The 25,353-nt window shown below is 44.8% G+C and overlaps 1 protein-coding gene across 2 annotated transcripts in view; it reads right to left on the bottom strand.

The window, feature by feature from the left end:
- DAB2IP (DAB2 interacting protein) overlaps positions 1-24,479 on the bottom strand; it is a 354,231-nt gene extending 329,752 nt beyond the window's left edge. Inside the window, exon 1 of one of the 2 annotated variants that reach the window (XM_073314870.1) lies at positions 24,286-24,479. In XM_073314870.1, coding sequence (XP_073170971.1) covers positions 24,286-24,391 — 106 coding nt within the window. In that variant the 5' untranslated portion in view covers positions 24,392-24,479. Of the gene's footprint in view, positions 1-13,934; positions 14,074-24,285 lie in introns of those variants that run through there. The other variant, XM_073314869.1, reaches the window with a different exon arrangement.
- Positions 24,480-25,353: the final 874 nt, after the last annotated feature.

Here is a 25,353-nt window from a genome sequence, read left to right as displayed (position 1 = left end):
CTTCATGCAGGTTCCCTACTAATGGTGTAAGATCCACCTCCTCTGTAGCATCTAGAACAGGGGCCCTGCCACTCTGCATTTCACTGACTCCACAGCTGTTTGCAAATCTCAGCTGAAAACATCTCCCATGTCTGCGATTCAGCATGTCTCACCCCCTCTGCTGTAATTTGTATTTTAACACTGTGAAGGATTTTGAGATATGGCTTGTAAAGTCTGTCTGACACAGCAAAGCAGGAGGATGCTGTCCACTTTCTGTGTCTACTTTACATTGTTACATATTTTTAAAGTGCATTTAGTGCAGGCGAAGGGGCCTGGATTTGCAGCCAGCATGTCTGAAGTCCACCAAACAGGTACAGCACAGGTTGCCTCCTAAATGCACCATCTCACCTATGTACATCAACAAGGACTCAGTGACCTCACTGCCAGAGGACAGAAGGATTACAGTATTGAGGGCCATCCATCCAGTGCTTGAGGCCCTGTTGATTCTAGCTAGAGAGGTGTCTTTTGTGGGGATTCCTTCTGCTGTGCATACCTGGCCAATGAGAACGGGACCGACTGACCTACTGTACCACCTTATTTCACACTGTCAGACAAATGATAATCACTGCTGGTCTAGGCTGGATTTCACAAGTAAGGTGAAAGACCTTGCTTTCCATTCCCAGTGCCCCAGACCAACCACTTCCATCCTCACTCCTCAAACACACCCAATCTTTCATTTTCGAATGAATGGATGATCTTCGTTTTCTGAGTTTAACACCGAGACCTCTGTGTCTCACGAATGGCTCTGGCATATCCACAAGCATCTCAGACCTAGATCAAGAATGTTTTCAATTGTGATATAATGCGAAAGGTTAAGGATTAATAACAGACACTAAGAGTTAGCAAGAAAAGGCTCCAAACCCTGCCACCTGATTTAACTGAGCACACACACTCACTTTGCTACCAATTCAAACAAATCACTGCGCTCGGCTGTAGACTGTTTCATCTATAAAACACACGACCTTGTATTTTGTACACATTTAGCAACCTCCATTCAGCTGTGTAATGTGCTTCTGCACAAGGCCTGCAGCAGCAGAGTTTTCAGCTGCAGTTAACAATGTGCTTGTAACAAAAATTAGCTGAAAAAAATTGTAAGGTCCCACACTCTGGATCTGAGACAAGGCAGGTTTGTGGGCTCTAGAGAGATGCCTCCCTGATGTGGAGGAGTTAATTTGATGTATGGGGTCAGATTCTGATCCCTTCCAACCCTCTGATGCCCTTTCTCCTGCACTTCCTTCAAAGTAAATACGTCCCGTATGTCGCTGTAAAAAGTAGCCAGATAGGCCATCACAGGTGTCATTAAGTGGCATACCATGGCTACTTGGAGCGTGACTAATACCAGTGTTTGATTCAATTCCCCACTGAACTTGGACGAGAGCCTTCCATGGGAGATTAACTTGCTGATGCCAGGTCTGTCTGTGGCCTATTAAATCTGACTTTCACCACTGACTTCAATGGGGAGTCTCATGGGCATTAGGAGCTGACAAGTAATGCTAACGATTGAATCCGATGGGGACTTTTTACAAGGGCAGTTCCGCAGATCCACTGAAAATCTGCCCCAACAGCGTCTGTCCCAGACAAAAAGGTCTCTGTTATTAATGACAGTCACCTGAAATTCATTCCCTGGCTCACTAAGCAGGTGTTTAGAAAAGAACTGCATTGCAAGATTCACATCTTTGGGAATTTGCCCTTTGCCGATTTTATGCTCTCTAGCAAAGATTTCTCCATCCATCTTTCATCATTTGCATTATCTCAGCTAGCAAACATGATCAATTCAGGGTGCATTTGCCTGAGTAAGGATGGTAGCATTTAGAACTCCAGGTTAGGAACAGCCAGTGCCCTGCAACAATCTCTTTTGTTTTATAATATAAGTCATGATTAATTCAGCCTAACATCCTGCCTCTCCCCTTGTCAGCTGCTTCCTGGCCACATCATATAAAACCACGAGCATGTAGTCTCCTTCCCGGGCAGAATCGTTAGCGTGGTCCCTCTCCCTTCATCAGAGTCTCTCCTCTTTTGCTCCAAGGTTCTCACCCCTCCATTTATCTATAATATACTACTTCTGCCATCTATTAACACCAAACGCACATAGTCTGCTGAGGGCCATTCCACCACAGAGTGACCACAATTGATGGCGTAGCACTAGGCGTCATGTAGTGAAGCTCCCTGATCTGGCTCAATTCTGCAAATCCACAAATCTCTGGGGCAACCCCAAAGGTACATCAGGTAGGGTCAGAGTGTGCACTCTTTCACGCTTCAATGGAGAGCTTGAGAGCACGGTGTGCTGGAGTGATTTTGTCTCCACTCCCACCCCTACCCAGGCCATGCCACTGTTGAATACACTGAGTATTAAAGGGACGCTAAATCTCTGCAAGACTGTGACATTTCGTCAAACCACTTTAAGCCCAGGATTTGGTACCGACAGCACACATGGAATGCCCGTGGCCACTGCCAATAAGACAGTCCAGGTTTCTAACCCATGTAGCAATACAGGTGGTACGCAGGTTTGATAGATCCTGAACTTTGTTTCAACACAAAGACATTTTTGCATCCATAAGCAAGACAAGAACTTCATGCAGGAGGCCATGAGACGTATTAGTCAAAGAACTCGGTTTACAGCCCAGGTGGATGAACTCATCAACACCCTCCATGGTATTTGACCTCAGGGGTTCTGGTGGCCCAGCTCCTAGGTTCTGGACCCTGGTCTTCTCCAATGAAGCATTCAACTCCATTTGCGAACAACATCTTAGAGACCCTGGAGGACAGGGCTGAAATTCTCTAACTTCTCCACAAGCAAAGCGGCATTGTCGGTGTAGTTTTGGTTGGTAAGCATTTCTTCACCAACCCTGATTCCAACATATGTAGTGGCAAGTCCTACAATCCAATTGATAGCTCAGCAGAAAAGTGCTGTGATGAGAATGCATCCCCGCCACACACCTGAGGCCCAGGTACTTTTATCCCAGGTACTTAAAGGATTTAAATTCATCTTTGATTGCACCGTTCCTCATTATTTAATGTTCTAGCACAGTGATACTCGGACTGAGGCTCTTTAGCTGCAAGTGGCTCTATAATTTGTCTTCTGTGACTCTTTGCAGCACATGATATTAAAACATGGTGTGATTTAATTATCAAGCAATCCAAGTTGTTAACCAATCAGTCATTTTGGCTGTGCAAATATATATAACTAAATGTTTCCCCGTCATACTGTTTAAATATGAATCTATAGTACTACAGTCAATGAAACAATGAATTCACACGACTGTGGTGCTTTTGGGTAATGTTGATTGCTAATTTGGATCCTGAACCACTGAGGTCTGAGTATCACTGTTCTAGCATCATTTGTACATTTGAAAACAAGGCATTTATTACCATGATGTAAGTAACAGATAGTCAGGCAGGGCACTTTTCTAGGTCAAGGCTTGGGTTAGACTGCATGCTCCGCCATTGGCTCAAAGGGAGACACTTGATCACATTACGCAATGATGGCCAACTGGGAGATATAAATGAAGTGTCTCAACTCCAGGATGACAACGCCAAGCTTCACACACAGCTTGACAAGAGACCACCTCACCTTCCATCCTGGGGCACCTCTTGCGGGCTCCCCATTCCTTCCGAGACCCAGTTGGATATTGTTATCTTTCATAAGGCTGGTCAAAAATTTCCCATCTAAGATGTTTTGCATTTTGACAAGAAGCAATTCTTCATGGGGAGTTTCTGCTTCCTGCAGAAGTCTTTGACTTTTTGTCAATATAAAACCCAAACACTGAATTTTTCCACCAAAAATTTTCATTTTTTGATTTTTTTGGCAAAACCTTAAAGTTTTCTGCTAAAAAAACCCACCCTCTCCTACCAGGTCTGTTTTTTGAGCTTGCTCCCATCTGCCTCCCAGACCATCCCATGCTCTCCTTCCACCCCCACCTTAGCCCCTCCGTTTGTCTAGCACAACCCTCAGCTCTGTCCCCTCCAGTCTTCCCACTGCTGGTGGGAGAGCTTCCCAGTGATCAGCCCTGCCACATGAACAGCTCTCTTGTATCTCCCTACCCTATCAACTCTCCACCTGATTTCAATTCCCCGCTGAAAACTCACTGAACCTCATCTCCATGTATCTACTCTTATGGATGAGTGCATCCAATGAAGTGAGCTGTAGCTCACGAAAGCTTATGCTCAAATAAATTGGTTAGTCTCTAAGGTGCCACAAGTACTCCTTTTCTTTTTGCGAATACAGACTAACATGGCTGTTACTCTGAAACCTATGGATGATATAACTCTTAACAGTCCAATCTAACTCTGCAGAGCCTTTGGGGACACAGCTGCTCTGTAAGTCATCACACATTACTGGGCAGTACAGTTATTCACTGCAAGAGGGCCTTGCAGACCTTGGTCAGTAACTTTTCACCATTCACGGTTGGTGCTCTACCATTCCGACCACTGCTTGCTGTGAGAGTTCCCATATACTCCATATTTATTCATGTCTACTTTCCTTCCCTTCTCTAGCCAACTGAAAGCAACTGCTCATCCATGCCCTCTGATGTGTCAACAATTTCAATCTCTTCTTTCACAGCCACAACAAAAGCAAACCTTCTCCCACTTAAATCCATTCAAAACACTGCTGCAAACATCTTCCTGGCTAGTTGCTCCATGTCACCCCCACTTTGTGTCTCTCTCCCACCTCCTCCCAACACAAGCTACTTGTCTTCACTTTTAAGGCCCTTTGTGGCCTAGTCCTGCCTTACCTTTTATCTCTTGTATGATGCAGAGCTGTTGACTTGTGCCTCAAATCCCACCTGATTCCTGCCAGTCTTCATTGCCCATTAGTCACATTTTCCAACAAACCCCTTTGTGATTTCACCCTCCTGCCCCTTAAACCTGTGTGGAGCTCCAGCAAACACCTGCTCTGTCTGATTCCCTATCTGCAAAGCTGCCTAGCTATAGATGCCGCATGGTGCATGGAGAGGATACAGGACAGGGAGTCAGGAGAACGGACTGCTGCTTCTGTCACTGATTCATTGAGCAGCCTTCAGCAAGCCCCTTGAGTAGCCTCCGATCCCCATCTGTAACATGAAGCTGATATGGCTAATCTCCTCCTCACCAGGGGTGTTTTGCAGCTAAAGCCATTAATGCCCTTGCAGATGCTTGGATGGGAGCAAGGCTAAGTGGAAAACATTGTTACTGTAACATTCCAACCCACATGATAACCCAGCTCCTGTGCTCAGAAATCTCCTTGGCAAACACCCTAATCAAACATGATAAAGAATCTCATGGTGCACTGTCTGGAGCTAAGCAGTATTTATTTGCTTGATATCCCCGGTGTACAACACATTTGCCAGAGATGGAAGTAAAACCATCAGCCGCATTCAGCCGTTCAGGCCATCTGTGGAGAAGGGGGCTGTTGTCCAATATTTTCGCTATGTGCAGTACATGATGATAACCCTCGATTAAAAGGTCTGAAGGTCTTTAATCATCTCATATATCCATGCCCTTCCTTAAAAATAACACTTTTCTGGCCTTTTGCCAGGCTTCAGGGCTCTCTCCTGACCGAGGACTCGTAAAAATTTCTACTGCAGCTTCTCTGGTTTCTGTCAGTGTTGTCTGCACCTGGTGCCTTATCAGTTGAAAAGCTTCTGATCTATAAATAAGACCTAGGAGTGTCAGCTGTGGGCTTTTTATTTCCTCTGCATCTTTGGTTCCCAGAAAATCCCCATCTTCTCTCATTTAGCAAAGACACATGAACAAGAACGTTTGACATCTCAGGCCTTCACTCACTCACTCACTCTCTGCACCATTGTTCTGGAGGAGCCTTTCCATTCAACGTCCACCTACAACACACACACTTAGCTAACATTAGTAGCTGATTTGGATGGTGGAGACCAACTGATTGGTTTTTCCTTTTGATTACTGGAATTTATTTTGTTGGTTTTGTTCACATAAGTGCGGCTCTAGTAATCAATAATCCACATAACAGCCAGTAGGGGATGCTCTCCTCTTCCATGCTGGGATTTTGAATCCAGGGCCACCACCTGCTGCGGGGGTAGGAAACATGTGCTGTAGTAACTGTTGTGGGGGCCTCAGTAGTGGTGCTCTTCCCTCTGCGTCAGAATTGAAGCAATGCCCAGGCTGCTGGAGTGGCTGTCTTCTGGATGCCATATAAAACTGAGGCCTGGACCAGTCCTAGTTACTAAAGATCCATTGGCGTTTTTCCAGGAAGAGCAAGGCTGCTAGCCAGTCCCAGTTGGGTGATTATATTCTATCCACCCATTTTCCCTCATTGCTTTAACATATGTAGTGTTCCTTTGTTTCTTGTTCATAATCTGCCAAGGGTGCTGTTATAATGGTTACTGCATCCCACTCCTAGGTAGCTACATTTCAGTGGTGTGTGAAGGGAAGTAATCCCTCTGTTTAATTGCTGTTTATAATTCTGTAAAGGCGTTGGAGGCATTATATATATAAATATAGATATAGATTAGATATAGATATAGATATATAGAGCTATACAGCTATATATAGATATACATACACACACACATACACTATGTTTTATTTATGTAATCTCCCTAACTCCTGGTCTCTTATGCTTCCCAGGAGTTCTCTGCTTCTTTGATAAAACTACTATGGATCTTTCAGTTTTACCACATACTGTAAATTATACTGAAATTAGCAGGTATTGCTCATATCTTTTTAAAATCCCTCTCTTTGTTGCCAACTGGAATTTGGGGACAATAAAGGATTCCAATTACATCCTCCTGTCTTTTTGAATGCCTTGGATTTTGTTCTACTTTTCATACTCTCACAGACATTTCAGACCAATTACTTATGATTGCTCTCCCAAAATATTCACTGGCCTCTATTATTTGCCACATACCTGGTTTGTTTCTTTGGAGTAAGTCCAAACTGGCCTGTTAACTTGTTGGCTGCTCAGCAAGCAATGTAGGACAGCAGGCTAGTATTAGTCCAGAAACACACACCTGTTAGTGGCCAGGCTGCAGCTATTTCAGACAATCACAAACATTCCCCCAGCCAGGACATGGTGATGGCATTTAAATTTATCACCAGTCTTTTCTGTCGGCAAACACCCAGCATCTCTCTTGTACTGGCCTCTTTTCAGGATTTAGAATACTTTTCCGTGGGATTTATTTTAACCCTTTCAATCTTGCCCCTGAGTGCAAACCTGACATTTCTATAAGCCAGCCTTTTTCACATGTATTTCCTCTCCATACACACCATGCTGCTGATGATAATCAATTGATATTGCTTTCATGTAAAAATCTCACAGCCATGCAGAGTTGCTCAGTAAAACAGTTACTTTGGCTACTGCTGTGTTTTAGTGCCTGGAGGAGCCTGATCCTGTGGGCACTGAGGACCTTTGTCTCCCATTCTCTTGGATGGAAGTTGGGGACACTAAGACTTTGTAAGATTGGGCCTTACATTAAGAAGGAACCAGTATACTGGGACACTACAGATGGACCAATTTGGGGCTGTGGCCAGGTGAAGTAATGATGATTACAGCTCTCACTCTCTCTAAACAATGGTTGTATACCAGTTCCCCTTGTGCACATAACACTAATCTACCTCCATCCAGGCATCTCTGCTCATTTGACTTCCCAGTATTAAACTGTGTCTTCACTTCCTCTGCTCCAGTTCTCCTACCCTCATGCATATGATTCTTTACCTCTCCTAGTACTCAGAGGCAACAGATGATGTACGCGGTATTAGAACCTGAACAGAAGGAAACCGTGCATAACTGTCGCAACTCTTCATTGTTCTCTGCTTGCCTCAGCCTTGAAAATGTGAACCCGTCGATGTTATAATGTTTCAATAGTTTAAAGATGGCTCTTCAGAAAAACATAGCTAAATCTTGTAATGCTTTTGATAATGTAACATCAGCAAACCATGCACTTTGATAACAAATTTTCCCAGAAATACCTTCAGTAAATCTCTCCTGCAATATTTAATGTTTTGTGCAAAAAAGAGTCCACTGCAAACAAACAGAAGCAGAGATTATAAATGGAAGGGGGGATCAATTGTTAATGATCTGTGTCGATTACAGCACTATTTAATCACTCAATATTAGTGTAACATGCTTATTCTTTCAGCTGCCATCCCTCATTTCTTTTTCCCATTTTTCTCTCAGCCCTGTAGGTAATACTCAGAACTGAACTTCTAAAAATATCTAAGAAAGGGATTTAGCTCCTAAGAATGTTCCTTTCCAATGTCCATTCTACACAAAAGCTGAGCCCTAAGCTTTCATTATATAGGGCATGTTCAAAGGACACGGTCAAAGATCAGAAGCCCCAAATTTCACATAACTATGTTTTCTTATAGCATTTTGAAAAGAGCATACAGTCCTGGACATGGGGTTTTGCCCATGAACAATATTTCAGTGCTTTTATCCCCTTTAAAAAAATCTTAGCCAGCAGCCTCACATTTGTGAACAAGCCTCCATATCAAACCAGCATACACAGTCCAGTGCCCATAAGCAACCCTATAACAACAAACCAGCTTTCATGCAGAACAAAGTTGAATACTGTGCCACACAGAGACAATTATAGCACCGTTGTTAATAGATCCCATGGAACGTGCATGTGCATATATAATAATCTCCCTCAAATCCAACTTCTAACTCCACCTTTCCGCCCACATTCTCTGACAATGCCAGGCTCCTAACTCATTATTTAGAAGAAAGAAAAAAAGCCAACAAAGGACCAAACACGAAGGTGCGCTGTGTAAAAACAAACTCACAACCTTATTCTGTGTAGTCTTTCCCCTCCCCTCCATCTAATGGCCTTTCTCGCTGTGTCGTTATCTAAATCTAACCTACTCCTCAGAGCAGGGGGCATGTCTTTGTTCTCTCTGAAAACCATCATCCATATTCAGGGTGCTATAAACAAATGTTCTATAACAACAATAATGTTGCTTCCCTATGCAACATCCCAGGATGGCAGCCCCTACAGGAAACAGCACAACAAGCACATCTAGACAAGTGCATATAGAACACAAAAAACATAATATTTAGAGGCTGCATGCAATTTCCCCAGAGCCAGGAAATTCAGAGCTGAGGAAGGGTTGCTCCAGAGTGAGTTTAGTTCATCACAATGATACAAATTAAACAAGTTATTTTGGGGCTTGCAAATTCTCAGTTGCTGGTAGATGAGGAGGAGTTTACGCTGCCAACCTTTATCACTCCCCCCCACACACCACACAGAACAAAAACCAGTGTGGGCTTAAACGTATTGTTCTGGGGATGAGTGTGTTGGTCCCTCTTTCTTTCTCCCTCACTCTCAGATGCTTGACAGTGCGATTCTGGGGGGAAATCTCCAGTTCTGCTCACTTCCTCTCTGCTCTGTCCTTGGAAGCCCATCAGCAGAAAGTTCCCCCTGAGAAGGAGATGCCTGGGCCCACCTGCTGCTCTGCCATCCTCCCACACACACTTTAAAAGGGCTGCTTTAGATCAGAACAATCCATCCTCCTTTCGCTCTCACATGTGCTCGCTTCATTGGCAGCTCACCCCAGCTCTCCAAATCAATCACCTCCAGCGGATCACATCAGAGTCAATAACACATTTACCTTTTCTAAAACGTGCAAGTGAGTTCAGCGTCCACAAAGTTGAAGGGCCAGGAGTGCTGGCTTACATCTGGCACTGGGTAGGGGGACACTGGGCAAACTTCCCCCAAATCCAATGCTCTGCCAAATACACGTCAGCCTTAAAACTCAACACCTCCTTCTGTTTCAGTCTCAATCCCCCACTCAGCTCTGCCAAACACATCTCAGTCTTCACCAACAGTATCCCAGATTCCCTGCTATTCCAGTCCTTCACAGGTTTCCATGTTGGTCCTGACCAGCAACAACCTCTGCTTTTCCAGTCTTTGAGCACACCTCCAGCTCTACTGATGCATCACAGAGTGTCACCTGGGACAGGAATACATGAAAGGCTTGAAGAGTCTAAGTTAAATTAAGAATAGCAGAAAAGTTCAGTCAAGCCTGTTAGTCAGGTAGTACGCCCAGGTGCGTGTGTATTTCAGGGGGCTAAGAAAAGCAATAGATAGTGTGTGCTTCAATACCTAGGAACAGTGATTGTGGTAGTCTGACTTTCCAGGCTTTGTGGGCTTATATTTAAGTCTATGGGCCACATTCATCCAGGGTGTAAGTGGGTCTCATTCCACTGAATCCAATGGCTGAATTTTGCCCACAAGTCTGTTTAAAATGTACTTGTAAAAATATGTAATTGTAACATATTTAAAAACACAATTAGTAACACACAAAGAAATACTGCCAAGACTCACAAGACACCAAATTCAGAGAGATGAAACCAGTGTACCACTATCCAGTGTAGCCTCATAAACTGTTACTCACAGAATCAGAAGCTGCAATGAATGTACAAGGTTCAGATACTTTGCAAACAATGGCATCGCTATAACATACGGAAAGCTTCAGCAACTCATGCGTGTAGCTGCAGGCAGCCAATCTCCCCAAGAGAGGGAGCTGCAACACTGACCTGGCATCTCTGGCAAACAGACAATTTAGGGTTATGGTTTCAGAATCAGCACATTCCTAGGACAATGTGTGTTCCAAGCAGAGTTCTTTGCATAAGAAGCAGAAAACCATTTCAGCATGTTTAAAAGCTAGAACTAGCAACCAAAAGCAAATGACAACAACGAAATCCTCCTTGAGGTTCCCAAGTTCCAGAGAGAAAAGGCAGGTCTGTGTGGCATGTGTGTGTGTGTTTTTCAGAGACCTGCACTTTCAGGTCACCTAGCCACACGGGTAGGATTTTGGACGCTAATGTAAGAAACAGGTTACAGCACTCTATGACCATCTACACAAACCACAGAGATGGTATCAACCATATGTTCAAAGTACAGCAAGTCCTACAGCTGAATGGAGAAGAGTAGAGGAAATTCAGACATAAGTAACTTGGGTTACTCACTAGTTTCTATTTTATTCCACTCACTCTCTTATGCTGGAGCAGCTTAACACGCTCCTTTCTGAGGGCATTATCACAATGGACAATCCCTTCTCAGAAGTTTCAATTACAAGGAACGATATACCTGTAATGACTCTTCATTGAGAAGCCAGTAGCCTAATTTGTTCAAAAGCAGCTTTGATTTGTGGGAGAGGAAAGAGAGAGCAGACTCCTCAGTGCTGAACAATCCCAACCAGGCCCTACTAAATTAACTCACCCTAGCACTGCCAGGGAACGACAAGGCTGCAGGAAAGAAAGATCAATTCAAGAAGATATTTTTCCCATGTATTCTTCAAATTGGCTTTTCCTGCCATTAATGATCCATTTATTGGGAAGGAAACAAATGACTAAATCATGAAGTGACTTTGGCTTCACCTGGAATTCTAAAGTGCTCCAGACAGTTAACACTCATCTGATAAAGACTACTGGGTGGTTCAAAAACAGTAAAATAGCTTCCCTTTTTCCAGGGATGAAAGGGTTTTCTATTAACGTTTTTGGTGCCAAAGGAGACGTCTTTACTGGATAGGTTTCAGAGTAACAGCCGTGTTAGTCTGTATTCGCAAAAAGAAAAGGAGTACTTGTGGCACCTTAGAGACTAACCAATTTATTTGAGCATAAGCTGAATGCTCAAATAAATTGGTTAGTCTCTAAGGTGCCACAAGTACTCCTTTTCTTTACTGGATAGAGGCAGACAGGGGTCCAAATTATGACGCTTCCTGGGGCACTAAGTGTCACATGAGCAAGGGGAACACATTTGTTTTCAGAGTCTGAGTAAATTTATAGCAGCTCAGTTGGTTTTTGAGAATGAAAGGGATAAAGGAGCCTTTCCAAGAAACCATGGCTACAAGAAAAACTGCTCAAAGGAGAGAAATCTTTCTTCCCAAGCACTCTGCTAGCAGGCCTTTGAGGAGTCGCTATTGATGGAGTTCATGCAGAGTAATGCATGGTATGTCACAATAACTAACTACCCCATAAGTCCTGGTAAATAGTTTGTGTGTCACTCCCACAGCTGGGGAAACCAACAATCTCCTGTCCCTGATCTCATAACTGAGACCATGGCTTACCCCATTGGCTTTATCCTACAGCCAGGACAGTTTAAGTCACAGTAACTGGAAATAATTTAAGCAAAAGAAGTGGTTAATTTTTTTTGTCAGTCTAGGATTCTCTCTGGAGGCATTCTTGTATGGTGCCATGAATGCTTAACAGTCCCTAATTCCTCAATTTGTGAACACTTCCCTGTGCCTGCTTCCTTGTTCAAATATTCAGTCGCAAAACAAGTTTCTTTGGAACTTGACAAAAACACTTTACATGTCTCCAGAAAGAAGAATGAGAATATTGTTCATCTCACTATATTCATTCTATATTTAGGGAGCTATTATGTAAGAAATTCATATTTGACATTATCTGAAAAAGCAGAGCTAAAGTCATATTTCCTGTAGAATTAGGGACATTCTCTTTGTGGTTCTTGAAGCCCAGATTCCAACATTGGGAAAGCAAGAAGACTTGTGGTACTTTCAGTAACAGACCAAAATCTGCAGTATTATTTCTATAATCTTCAAAGTCCCCACTATAAGGAAGGAAACTTGGATTCAGTTCTATGTCCCAATGGGACGGAAGGTTAAGTTTATTAAGGTGTTGTACCCCTGCAACCAGAGAGTCTCAGTCAAGTGAAAGGAAAGAGTCCAGAATATCAAAAGGGAAAAGCATGATTCTCTCTTTTAATTTTTAAGTGCAATCATCATCACTTGAAATATCCCTGTAGTCAGTCCCTGACTATTTTAGACCAGCCAACTTCAGTGTGGCACGGAGCCCCAAATAAAGCACCACTGCCCACCCAAATCTGGCCAGCCGACTGCTTGCATAGTTTAAATGTTACCTCATTCCCTTAACTACATTCCTTCCACAGCATTGAAGGGCCACTGTGGTATTAATACTGCAGCTGGGTATCTCTCGAGGACTCAGTTTTCCCCAGGGAGCACACCCAGAAAAATCTGCAGTTAGCCTTTGAACCATATTTTTGCAAAGAGCAGAGAGTGAAGGGTTCAAAGTGTATCCAGAAAGGTACCAAATGCACATTTAAAAACCTGCAATGAGTTTATTCTAAAATCACTATCTTAAAAACACAACTTAAAAAAAATGGCAAATAAATCATAGTGCTCAAAGCAACCCATCCATTCTATTAAAAGGAGAAAAAGGGTTTGCAGTGGCAAACAACTTCACCCCAATGTTACGCAGATCATCTTCCTTCCAAGGTACCAGTCACAATAACATGCAGCCTGTGGGATCCTATAAATCCAGGGAATGGTTGCAGTTTTAACCATAGACTTTAATTCCTGGGTAAATTCCTCTGGTCTCCATCTAAATTTATCTTCCTAACTAAATTACCCACTGCACTGCCTTTAGCAAAGCTTCCTGCAGATAGAGTTTGTGAATGCTCCGTTTGACAGAACAGAAGGTACAAAGTTGCATTCTTTTCTTATTGGCAAAAATTCCTCCAAACTGCATAATGTAGTGTGTAAGTTCCTCTTCTATCTGCAAAGTGTCTAGGACACAGGCTGATAAGAAAAAGCACGGATTATGCTTGATCTATTGCTTCTTACAGTATCCTGCACTTTTCAGCAGACTGTGTGTTTATCTCCAACATTTCCTCCCCATAAACAGTGATTTCTAAGATAAAGTGAAGTACATTACCCCATCCTCTCCACCTGATCCATGCAGACGATAGTAAAAAACACATGCTTAACCCTCTGCCTGAAGTAGGATGTGTATCTCAGACACTCTTCCTCCCTGTTCTTTTGTATGTTTTCTACTCCTTACCACGGGAGTTGTCTTGGTCCAAGGGATTATCTGGCTCCATTACTTCAAATAAAAGCATCCAACATGCAGTTCTCCATGCAGCAGAGGCATAAAAACACAGCAGTTGCCTAAGCTGATTCACCTGATTTATGAATTAGTGCTGCATCCATAAGAGGCTGTGTTTCTTCTTTTGTATTACATCTGGCTGCTTTTCCAACTAGATGGCTGGGTATTACAGCATGCAGGCCCTTTTCCAGCATTCTCTTAATGCATTATATTTAAAGTAGCAGTAACCTTTTTCTCCCCCCTCGCTCCCTCCCTTCCTCCCTCCCCACCTCGGACTAAGTTAAAGCAGCATCACTAGGCTGAGCTGGCAGAGAGTGGAGCACGTTCAGACCAGGACCCGCGAGCGTTTTCCAATTCATGTTGCTGCATAAAGAAAACGACTGATACAATAAAAAGTCAGTGGGGTTTGCTACAGGACTGTGTGCGCGGCAGAGAATCACACCAAAACCCACTGGAAAGGTCTGCAGGGTTTGAGGAATGCCAGCGCCCAGCCCCTGCCACTCAAACACAAATTGAGTGCCCCGCTCCAATCTTTTGGAATACTGGATCTCATCCAGCGATAGCCTGCTCCCTGACTCCGTTTATAATGAACTCTGCCATTCCCCCGTGTCCATGTGCTGCCTTGGAAAGGAAGGAGGCTGTTTGCAGGATGAATAGAGCAGCCACTGTCGAGAAGGGAGGGAACTAAACGACAGCACTGGGCAGTTGCTACAAGCTGCAGCAGGGACCTTCTACAGTGACCTATATTCACCTCCCCTGGCAAGCCAGCAGCTGCTCCTAAATTGGCTCTGCAAAGAGGATTGGAAGTGAGCAGAGGCTATGCTCAAATCATGCAGCAAGCTAGTCCAGTGCAACTGCAGCCTGTCTCAACTGAGGCAGTGCTGTCTAGTGGTTAGATCACAGGACTGTAAGTCAGAACTCTCTGATACTGGCTGTACCAATGAGCCACTGTGAGACCTCAGACATTTCACATTGGAAAACTGAGGCACAGAGAGGCAATCAGTAATATGGGTACTATAATACCTATCTCACAGTGACACTGGGAAGTTTCAACAGTAATGTTGGTAAAGTGCTTCAAGCTCTTTGGATGAATGATGCCAGGGAAAATGCAAAGTATTTTTATTTTGGTACAAGGGCTACGTGGACCCTGCTGTCTGTTTGGGAGTTACATGTGGTTCACTGGCCCTGAAGACCTCCTCTGAAAAACGATATTAACATAAAAAAACTAACGTGTGTGTACCAAGCTGCTTGGCAGAGAGCTAATTTCATGCTGCCCAAACCACACTGCAATTTCAGCCAACGGATCCTGCAGCGATTCGACCTGGAGCAATTCTGTAATCCCAGAGTTTCAGGGTCCATTTTATTTGGATCCTAGAATTCAAATTCCCACTGAGACATCAAGCAAACCCCACCTCCTCTTGTTTTAAGGCTTCTGCCTACATCTAGGGCAAGGATGTCTCTACATGTCTATAGTTGATTTAGTGCCCTCGGGAATTGGTAAGGCTGCAGCTGTGGCACTCTGAAACTGGATAAATACTGTGTGCTCCCTAGGTTTGAATGCTTCTGTGGGGTGCAATCCTCAGTAGCACGTGCTGTACAATCATATAACCAGTGCTTCCAAGCTATCGAGTCCTGTTGGATGCTGTAGGCGTACAAATGAATGGCTAGCTGAAGGGAGAAAAACACATGGCTCTGTATGTACTAGGTTGGTATGACTGTACTGTAATTGTACCCTGCAGAGAAGCATTTCATTGCTGTTCTCATGGCTTATGCCATATTAGCAAAAACTCCCCTCACATTCCCACTTATTGTTGATAAGCTTCACACAGCATATGGTCCCTATTAGCTAATGATCTCTGCCTTGGTCTAAATAATGTTACTGCAAACCCCATAGTCTCGCTCCAACCTCTCACATTTCCTATGTTCCTCACAGCTTCCCTCCTTACTACTCTTTTCTACTTCTCCCACTCACTGACGTAGACCACGCAACCTCCCTCTCTCCACCTTCCCCCAGTCCACCTCCTCTGGAAAGTATCCCTGCACCTATGGGAACATGCCACTCTGCCTCTTAACTCTCCTCTACCTGCTGTGTGTCGTCAGGACCAAATCCTGGCCTGCATATCCATGACAGAAGAGGGGTATTAATTCGACTGACATGTCTGTTGGCCCTCTCCACACTGCCCTGACAAATCCTGAGGCTGGTTGGGGAAGGGGTTGGGAGAGGCTTGGGGAAGGGGTTGGGAGAGGCTTGGGGATCCATGGAGTCCCCATCTCTCCCTAACCAGCGTCTGCAGACAGACCCCTCCACAGTCCCTACATCAATCACCAGCACATTCTGTCCAGCCCCACAACAGTCACAGTGTGAAATCCTCTCTTCTTCAGACCATCGTGACCAGCACTGTCCCGGAGCTCATAGGGTCCCTCAGCAGCGCTCGAGCAGGCCCGTAGCTCAGAGGGAGGAACGACTCCCACTCCAAGATCGTCCATGGTGCAGCAGCACTGATGTACAGTGCACCCAACTGCTTTTTGGAGACACAGAGATATTTTGTTCCCTTTTTGAAGGGACATGCCCAGACCCTGCTCTCACTGCAGTGACACAGGAATAAACCAGCCCCAAGCCCACAGACTGAGATTTAAGAAGACCCAAAGGGCTGACCGGTGCCAAGGCAAAGAAGGCAGAACCGGAGCCATTAGTTAATGATGAGTTTCTTTGATGTATTACGGAATTGAGACTGAATCAAACCCCTGGATCCATCCCCCCTTTTCTCCCGAATCTGGATAAGGGAAGATCAGGACTTCACAGCTTGGATTCATCTCTCCTCTATAACTACCTGAAGCCGGGGTAATGTCCACTCCACACTGTAATTGAGAAAATATCACAATGGAGCAGACCCAAATGCTCTCCTTACACCCAGCCCAGGTTCTAGGAATGCAGCTGCAACATGCTACCCCGCTCCCCTAAATTGCATGAGCAGCAAAGTACTGTACCTGAGACAATGGTGACCCCCCAAAATGCAACCTTGGAGCACCCACCGAACTCCTGCTTTGAACAGGACAGGTACAAGATATTCTGACAAGGATGTGACTTCAAAAAAATCTACTGATGCTTTAACTGCATGGAGGAAATTTCCCAACAAAGCTTTTAATTATCTAGGGCCCCACTCTACAGCAAAGCATGATTTATGGAGTTTTGGCTGTGAAGTTTCTATGGGGCTTTCCCAGCTCTGCCGCCTACATCAGGATCCAAAAGTTATTCAGCCTTGCAATGCCCTGTCTCTTCTCCCCCATGGAGCTCAGAGCCCAGGAGCTGGCAGCAGAACCTGGAGTCGCACTCTCCATTGCCCATGTAGTCACAGTGGGTGTGCTCAGCCAGTAAAATGCCCCACATACAATGCAGCTTTACTTGGCAGAGTGTTTTGCATTCACCTCACCCCAACAGGTTTGGCAGAACTAAACAATAACTTATAGGAGAGAGGTAGCAAGAACTTACATGGTAAAGTCAAGGGAGATGATTTTAGCTGATGTATGAAAGCAAATGGAAAGATCATGAGGCAGAGGGATACAGGGAGGCTACCAAATGGCAGCAGATGGAGAGAAGACTCTTGCACACACCGTGACAAAGTCGCATGGGATTGCACCAACCGTGACAAAGTTGCGTGGGAATGGACAGAGAGGAAGCTAGTTCTAGGTTAGTTCGTGGAGCATAGAAAGGAAAAGCAAAGACAAGGAGGGGGATTTTGAACTGGATCCTGGAATGAATGGGGAGCCTGTGAACTTGTCTGAGGATAGAGTGATATGGATTCCTGAGTTTCTTTGGCAGCTGAGCAGGTACCATGGGAATAGACACCATGACTTCTGAAGATCAATTTCTGGAGTAGTCTTGGCCCTGACCCTTACTGACCAAACTTCTCTAGGAAAAAGACCCCTTGGCTGTTGACTAAGGACCTGACTGCTCTGTGCTTTCACTGCAGCTTGAATGCCAAAGGCAGCCCATGTACGTGTAGCCAGAGGCTATTAGACATCAAAAAGCATGGCAGCCAATCTGGGTGCTGCTGCACAGCCTGAATCAATGAAAGCTGTGAGCATGAGATTGGCCAAGACCAAGAAACTGTTCCCATCCCTTTGTTTAAAGCAGAACAAACAGGCTCAGCCCTGCTCCAAACCTGGTGTGTGAAAAATGGTCACGTACGCTATGTTTCACTGGAGTGCCCTCTTCTGTAAAATCTAATCTCTCCCTCTGTCCTGTTGTGCCCTATGTGTTTTCATTGCACTCAAGCCACAGGGAGAGAGTGTGAATGCTGGGAAAGCCATTACCCCGTGTCCTGCTTTCTCACACACAGTTCCCAAGTACTCTTCAGGCACTAATGCTGGGAAGAGAAAAGTATAGCAGATACACCACCCCACACCACACTGGCCAACAGGTGTGGGCTGGGTTTGGCCAGTCCTGGCCTAGATTTCTAAGGAATTTAGTCATTGGTTATCATTGCAGGTGGTTATGTGACTATAAAGCAAAGGAAGACTGGGAGAAAAGTCAATTTCTTCTCTTAAAATTATAAAGAAGCTTTCTAGTTGCTGAACTGAACTTGTGTGTTTTCAAGGATGAACATATCATTCGTCAAAGCCATTGCAGAGGCCTGGAGGAGGGCATGGAATAGAAAAATACCAGGGTTTATGGCAAGGGGAAAGCAAAATTCATCAGTAATTGGTGCATATGAAGTAAAATGAAGAAGTTCTAAATTCAGGTTTGATTCAAATAAGAAATGGAACTAGCTCAAAGCACATTAACGAACTGTTAGTGTGCAGCAGCGGAGCCCACAGGGACAGTCAGAGTGCAGCAGGCTAGAGCAGGGTACATGCACATACCAGCTGGCTGCAGTCGAGCTGTTTGTAGAGACATACCCTAAAAGTTGGGCTGCTTAGCTGATCCCCACCAGTCAGCAAATGAGGGCTGGAAGCAGAAAACTGATGTTAACAATAGTATTTCCCACTTCTGGCAAGGCCTGACGTATCTCGAATAGAGCCTCGGTCACCATGTGTCGTTGCTTTCACTGCGATCCAGAGCATGGCAATGCAGAGAAGGGGACAGTGAAAAGTAATGGTTAGCTAGACACCAGCAAAATTCTATTTGAGAACTGAGTTGATTCTCATTTTACACATCCCTAGCGGTGGTCCTAGCAAGGGTTAATCCTCTATCTGCCAAGAGGAATGATGTCAATATTTTGGCCAATTCAGCAGACACAGTTTGGAGCAGTTGTCAGGTGCTCTTAATTTAAAGCACAGCTAAAGACCTAGGGCAGTTAGGAAAACGAGCTCATGCCATGATTTTGAAGATAAGGTGCCAGTTGGAAGTCTGGAACTTTGATCACCAGGGAGATTAATTACTCAGGCAGTGGATGGAGAAACTGCAAAAATGAAGAAGGGAAGTGATTTTCACACAGTCAAATAGCCTACATGGTCAGAGGCTTTTCTGGACTGAATGCTAGGAAAGGAGCCACACACACGTAATAATGAGTGCGAGAACAGAGGCCTAGTTAGTGTATTCTCCGGAATACCTAGGAGCTTCTGTACAACACCCAGCCTGGTGTTTGGCTAGCTGACTGGGCAGGGAAAGAGTTTTGAAATGGTTGGAAAGAAATAGAAATTAAATGTATTCCAGCTAGGCCTAATCAGAATATCTGTTCCCTTCCCTAGAAGGCCAGTTTGAGACAGAGTACCTGAATGAAGGAAATTAGGTATAATCACCTAATGTCTGCATGCGGTTTTTCACCCTTTTTTGTATTGTAGTCCAGTCACATATGAGCATGAGACAGTCCCCTGTAACTGATTAATAAGAAGGAATGTGTAGTCACTTACTGGTTAACTCACATTTCTCTCCATAACAAAGCCAGACATCTTCATTAACGGATAAGTCACTGCTCCTCCTAGTCATCATTTCACACCAAGGCCCTGGCACGAGGAATCAAGAGAGATGGGTTTCCTTTGCAGAGCTGCCACTGACTTGCCGGTCACTTCACCTCTGTGGCTCGGTTTCCTCACCAGTCACATGGGATAACAGCGCTTGCCCCTCTTGGTATGGCACTTTGAGCTCTACAGTTGAGAAGCACTATGTACTGTAAGTGTAAAGTAGCATATTACTAATAGGAGACCAAACTGACCCCAGTGGAATTCCTTTGCGCTCAGTGGATTTAGAGCAGGGATTAATTTGGTCCAGTGCTCGATATATTATGTAGAGTCCCTAAAGGTCACATTTAGTAGGTAGATCTGTGACATAAAAGATGGTAAGTTCTATGAGAATTGCCTTTTCTTTACTGCCTGCCTCTTACAAGAGCTATAGGAAAAGGTTACCAGGGAACATGTGTATGTACAAATGCACAGAGGCACCAGGGCTCTGGTGACAGCCTCTCCTCCTCCAGACATGAACAGACACCTCAAGGTAGGTGGTGGTAGTTTTATATTTCACCTGGTAACTGATCATTCTACTATTATGAGGTACACATGTCTAATTAATAATCCAAGGACCCCACAATGTGTTACAAGCATTAATTAAGCCTCGCAAATCCCCTGCACGCTGGGTAAATATCCCCATTTCAGTTGGGGAACTGAGGCACAAAAGTGAAGTGAGTTGTCCAAGGTCACACACATGACCTTAATTTCAGATCCAGGAATCCTTACTCCCAGTCCCTGTGCTTTAATCGCTAGACACTCCTAAGTGCAGTATACACTGGGTACAGTATAAGTGTAATGGTCTACGGTGTATAATGAGAGAGGGTCTTTTATAGTGGTCCCCAGATGATAGATTAAAAGATGCATTATGTAAATATTGTTTCTTGGCACTGGAATCTCTCAATCTATTTTTATAACAGAAGAGTAATTGGGGCTGCGGTTCTGCTGTTTCAGCTCAATTATGTGACTAGAACAGGTATTCCTGTACCACAAGATGCACTATTACAGAGACAGCACTCCAGGTAGAAAGGCATTAACAGAGTGAAGTGTAATGTTATTTTCCACAGCTATTGCACCAGCCAGGTAAGGATTCCAAGGCACTTGCCAGCAGTAATGAATTAAGACCCATTACCCACGCGTGAGTTTTGCCCATGGTAACACTGATGTCAGCCAGGTGCTTCTGCTGAAGCAGGTAGCCTATAACTAAGTGCTCGTCCTTGAGACCCGCTGCAGTAAGAATCCCACATGGAGAACTGATGTGCTGGGTACTGGGCTGCAATTGCACTTGCGGTGTTAGTACATGCACGGACACCGAGTGCTGCCAGTCTATTCTCAGCGTGCCACCCCATGCCCAGCTGCAGCATGTGTGAGGAAAAGGGCAGGAATGGAGAGCTCGCTATTACTGAAAACAAGGAGAAAACATCAGGCTGCATCAGGTTCAACAAGGACAAGTGCAGAGTCCTGCACTTAGGACGGAAGAATCCCATGCGCCACTACAGACTAGGGACCGAATGGCTCGGCAGCAGTTCTGCAGAAAAGGACCTAGGCGTGACAGTGGATGAGAAGCTGGATATGAGTCAACAGTGTGCCCTTGTTGCCAAGAAGGCCAATGGCATTTTGGGCTGTATAAGTAGGGGCATAGCGAGCAGATCGAGGGACGTGATCGTTCCCCTCTATTTGACATTGGTGAGGCCTCATCTGGAGTACTGTGTCCAATTTTGGGCCCCACACTACAAGAAGGATGTGGAAAAATTGGAGAGAGTCCAGCGGAGGGCAACAAAAATGATTAGGGGACTGGAACACATGACTTACGAGGAGAGGCTGAGGGAACTGGGATTGTTTAGTCTGCGGAAGAGAAGAATGAGGGGAGATTTGATAGCTGCTTTCAACTACCTGAAAGGTGGTTCCAAAGGGGATGGATCTAGACTGTTCTCAGTGGTAGCGGATGACAGGACAAGGAGTAATGGTCTCAGTTGCAGTGGGGGAGATTTAGGTTGGATATTAGGAAAAACTTTTTCACTAGGAGGGTGGTGAAACACTGGAATGCGTTACCTAGGGAGGTGGTGGAATCTCCTTCCTTAGAAGTTTTTAAGGTCAGGCTTGATAAAGCCCTGGCCGGGATGATTTAATTGGGGATTGGTCCTGCTTTGAGCAGGGGGTTGGACTAGATGAGCTCCTGAGGTCCCTTCCAACCCTGATATTCTGTGATTCTATGATTCTGTGATCAGGAGAAAGGAGTGAGGAAAAAGCTCTGATTTGGTTCTCCTCTTCTGTAGTGAGAGCGCAGTACAGTTCTTTGCCTGGTGTTTGATTCAATCATTAGCCAGTGTAAAAGATCAGCATGATGCTACCACTGCCCGCCACCGCACAGTCTTGCTTAGAAATGTAAATTCATACGTAGGAGGGAGTGATGAATGCATATGAGCTGAAAACCCAGCGAAGCACAGAACTACTTAACAAAACACTTTGCCAAGGTTACCGGGGTGTCATCATAGCCTTCTCTTTTGTAAGGGCTGCATAACAATCCACAGAGAAAGCAGCTATAGGGTTCCCCGAACTGAGTGGGCAAAAGCATTGACATCACCTGGCAACTTCTCAAAGCCAGAGGTGACAGCAAGGGCCTCCTCCCAGTAAGCTGCTACTGCTCTTCCCCTGGGTGAGAGGAATAGGGGTGATCTCAACCCACCCCCCACCCCCACCCCCCCGCAATCCTTACACCAAAGCCCCACTTTGGCTGACTCCTGCCTGATCACTGTCTGTTATAAGTGTTTGGATCATGACTCGGGGACAAATTGGGACACAAAGTGCCTGTGGTTACTTTAGCTGGAGGAAGAGTCCTGCTGCCCCAGTGGGGACTGATGGCAGCTTAGGCACGTGTCTGGGATCAGGTACACCTAGGAATTTTGGAAAGCCCTAGTCTTAGAGGCAAGGGCTTGCTGAGTCTCTCCATACAGCAAAATGTCTGAGCCCGGCAGTGCTCACTCTTAGTATTAGGTGTATGAATGTGACCATATGTGTCGAAGGAACAGTTACTCGTCAAGGGCTCTCAAGGGTCCTCCGTTGTGGCTGCTGGGCTGTTCAATGCAGTGCCTGAGCCCACCATGAAATCCTGTGCAGCTGGGTCCCCTGATGGGAATGTGCATTGCATAGTCAAAGGAGCAGCTGCCCTGCATGGATCCTTCAGCTAGAGAGATGGAAGGCATGGTGCTGTTAAATCAACAGCTGTGAGAGGCACAAAAATGAGGATGAAGGTAACATGACTTAGATTTCTCTGAGCTGGGTGATGACACCATGGTAGAACCCCTTCTGGAGCTGAGGTGACATTTCTCCACCCAGAACACAGCCAAGTCCATCTTCTCCTGGAAAGATGGCATCATAGAGGCATTTGTTTGATTGGGTGGGTGAAAAGAAGAAAGCCCTGCAGTGGAGAGACAGCATGGCTGCATCTGTGTGAAAGAAGTCAGGCTCTAGCATGTCTTACTCTTTATATGTTCTATGAGGTTTCTTCTGCTAGTCAGTGCAAGATGTAGTTTATAAATATTCCCTTTGGAGCAGAGAGGTTTGGTATCTATCACACCCACAAACTGGCACGTACCTCCCTGCGCCATCTTTCATCTTCCGAGTCCGGAGAGAAAGAAGGCCCTGAAATGATTCAACCTCAGAAGTGCACTTCAGGTAGACCAAGAGACAGAGTAAACAACGAGAGATCAAGTACCAGGCTCTGTCAGGGACTCAGATTTTCTCATCAGAAGCTTTGAGCAAGTACTAATGTGCCAAAGTACTAATTCTCATGGCAGCCTCATCCCTCAGAGATACAGGCTCATGGAAAGCATGAGTGAGAAATGCCGTTACAGCTTTGGGAGGACTGGACATTAAATATATGCTGTGCAGGATGCCACAAAACAGTTGGATGTAGCTGAGGAGAAACAAGTTCCATCTCTAAGATGGGGAAATGAATAATGCTGTGGGGGCAGAGTTAAAGCCAGGACAGCTGGAGGGAAATGTTATCTCTTGATACTGTACACATCAATACTGACGTAAATATCTTTGAATGCCTTTGGCGGAGTCCTAGTGGCAATTTTAGGGAGGAAAATAAAACCAAACGGACTCCTGGGCAAAGATAACAAAAGATTTGCAACATGCAGAGAGCTGTGCACAATTTAGTAAGCTGTCTGTTGAGATTTCACCTTACTTGACTTTACAGATTCCTAACTATTTTTCTGCATTTATCTCCTTGGAACAGGAAGACATTTAAAAAAATCTGCAGCAGCTTTCCCCACACTCAGAATCCATCAGCAACAAATTCATGTTTGCTTGAGGGATAGACAGCCCTAATGGATGGGTTGCTGTTTGACAACAGGATGACTAGATAAACACAGCAGCCATTGAGGTAATGGGATAATGGTAATGAAAGCATGAACAATAAATAGCAAGGGAAGGTTCACAGTCCACAGAGGCACCCATCCATGTATTTGGATACTTACCAGAACCACAAGGGGCTCCCAGAACTGGGTTAGAGGTATCATCAGAGCATGCTCTGTGATGAAGAGCGCTGGTTACTTTGTGCCTGCATTGGGCTGGAATAGCCATGAGAACAGCTGTGCCTGGGATTTGGTGCTTCCATCCAACAGTGGAAACAGAAAGTTAACTGAAGTTTCTTTGAAGTTAGGCAGAGGTTCAGTCTGAGTTTTGGGTGAAGGTTCAGGCTAGAATAACTGTCCAGCCAAGCCAATTCATACATCATAAGAGCAACAAATGTAGGAGAAATAGCCCTGTGGGAGGGTATATTATATAAATCCCCTTCCATTTCATCTTCTCTTCCCTCCTCCAGACATAGGCTTGTCATTGTAACTGTATGTTTGTTTCCTGTTATGGGGCAAGTGCTAATTATTGTTTTTGTTTCTCCAATTGGCATCAGGGTGCCCAGGTCTCTGGGCAGACAATTCATTTGTGTAGATTTGTTCTAATATCCTTCATAAGAGGTTTTCTGATTTGTTTGCGACTGATTACTTACATCACCCAAAATGGGCCTTTGATACAAGCAATGCAAGTATCTTACTTGGGGTCTTGCATTTTGAGTGGGGGCTGAGTTGGCAATTCAGATGTGGGACTGGAAGAGAAAACTTGCATCTAGATTTCTTCCCATCTGGAGTCTTGGGTCCCTGCAAGATAGGGCACACAGCTAGAGAATTTGCTAATGAAAGGAAATATAGCTTTACATATGCAAGTTCAATAGACACATATACAAACACACATTGTTTATGGAGGAAAAATCCAACACAATATTTATGGACATGCCACCTCACCTAGAATTAGATGTGTTCTGAAACCTCATAGGCTGCTGTTGCTTGCACTGAGCTGTTCTCTGCTCCATTTGCCATTTCCTGTGGATCCCTCTCTCTTTATTTAGGAATTCGGCCAGTTGTCCTTCCGGATCAACGATGCTCTTCACTTCAGTAGCCTTTTTGGGCTACGTGGTTCCATATTTGTCTCGCTTTATGTGACATCCCCAGACCAAGAAGCGAAGATCTCAAAATAGCTTTTCTGTTTGT

This window comes from Lepidochelys kempii, chromosome 16 (genome assembly GCF_965140265.1).
Source record: "Lepidochelys kempii isolate rLepKem1 chromosome 16, rLepKem1.hap2, whole genome shotgun sequence".
In the NCBI taxonomy this organism is placed as follows: Eukaryota; Metazoa; Chordata; order Testudines; family Cheloniidae; genus Lepidochelys; species Lepidochelys kempii.
The sequence above is the reverse complement of the archived record's forward strand: the minus strand, read 5'-3'. Positions and strand labels throughout refer to the sequence as shown.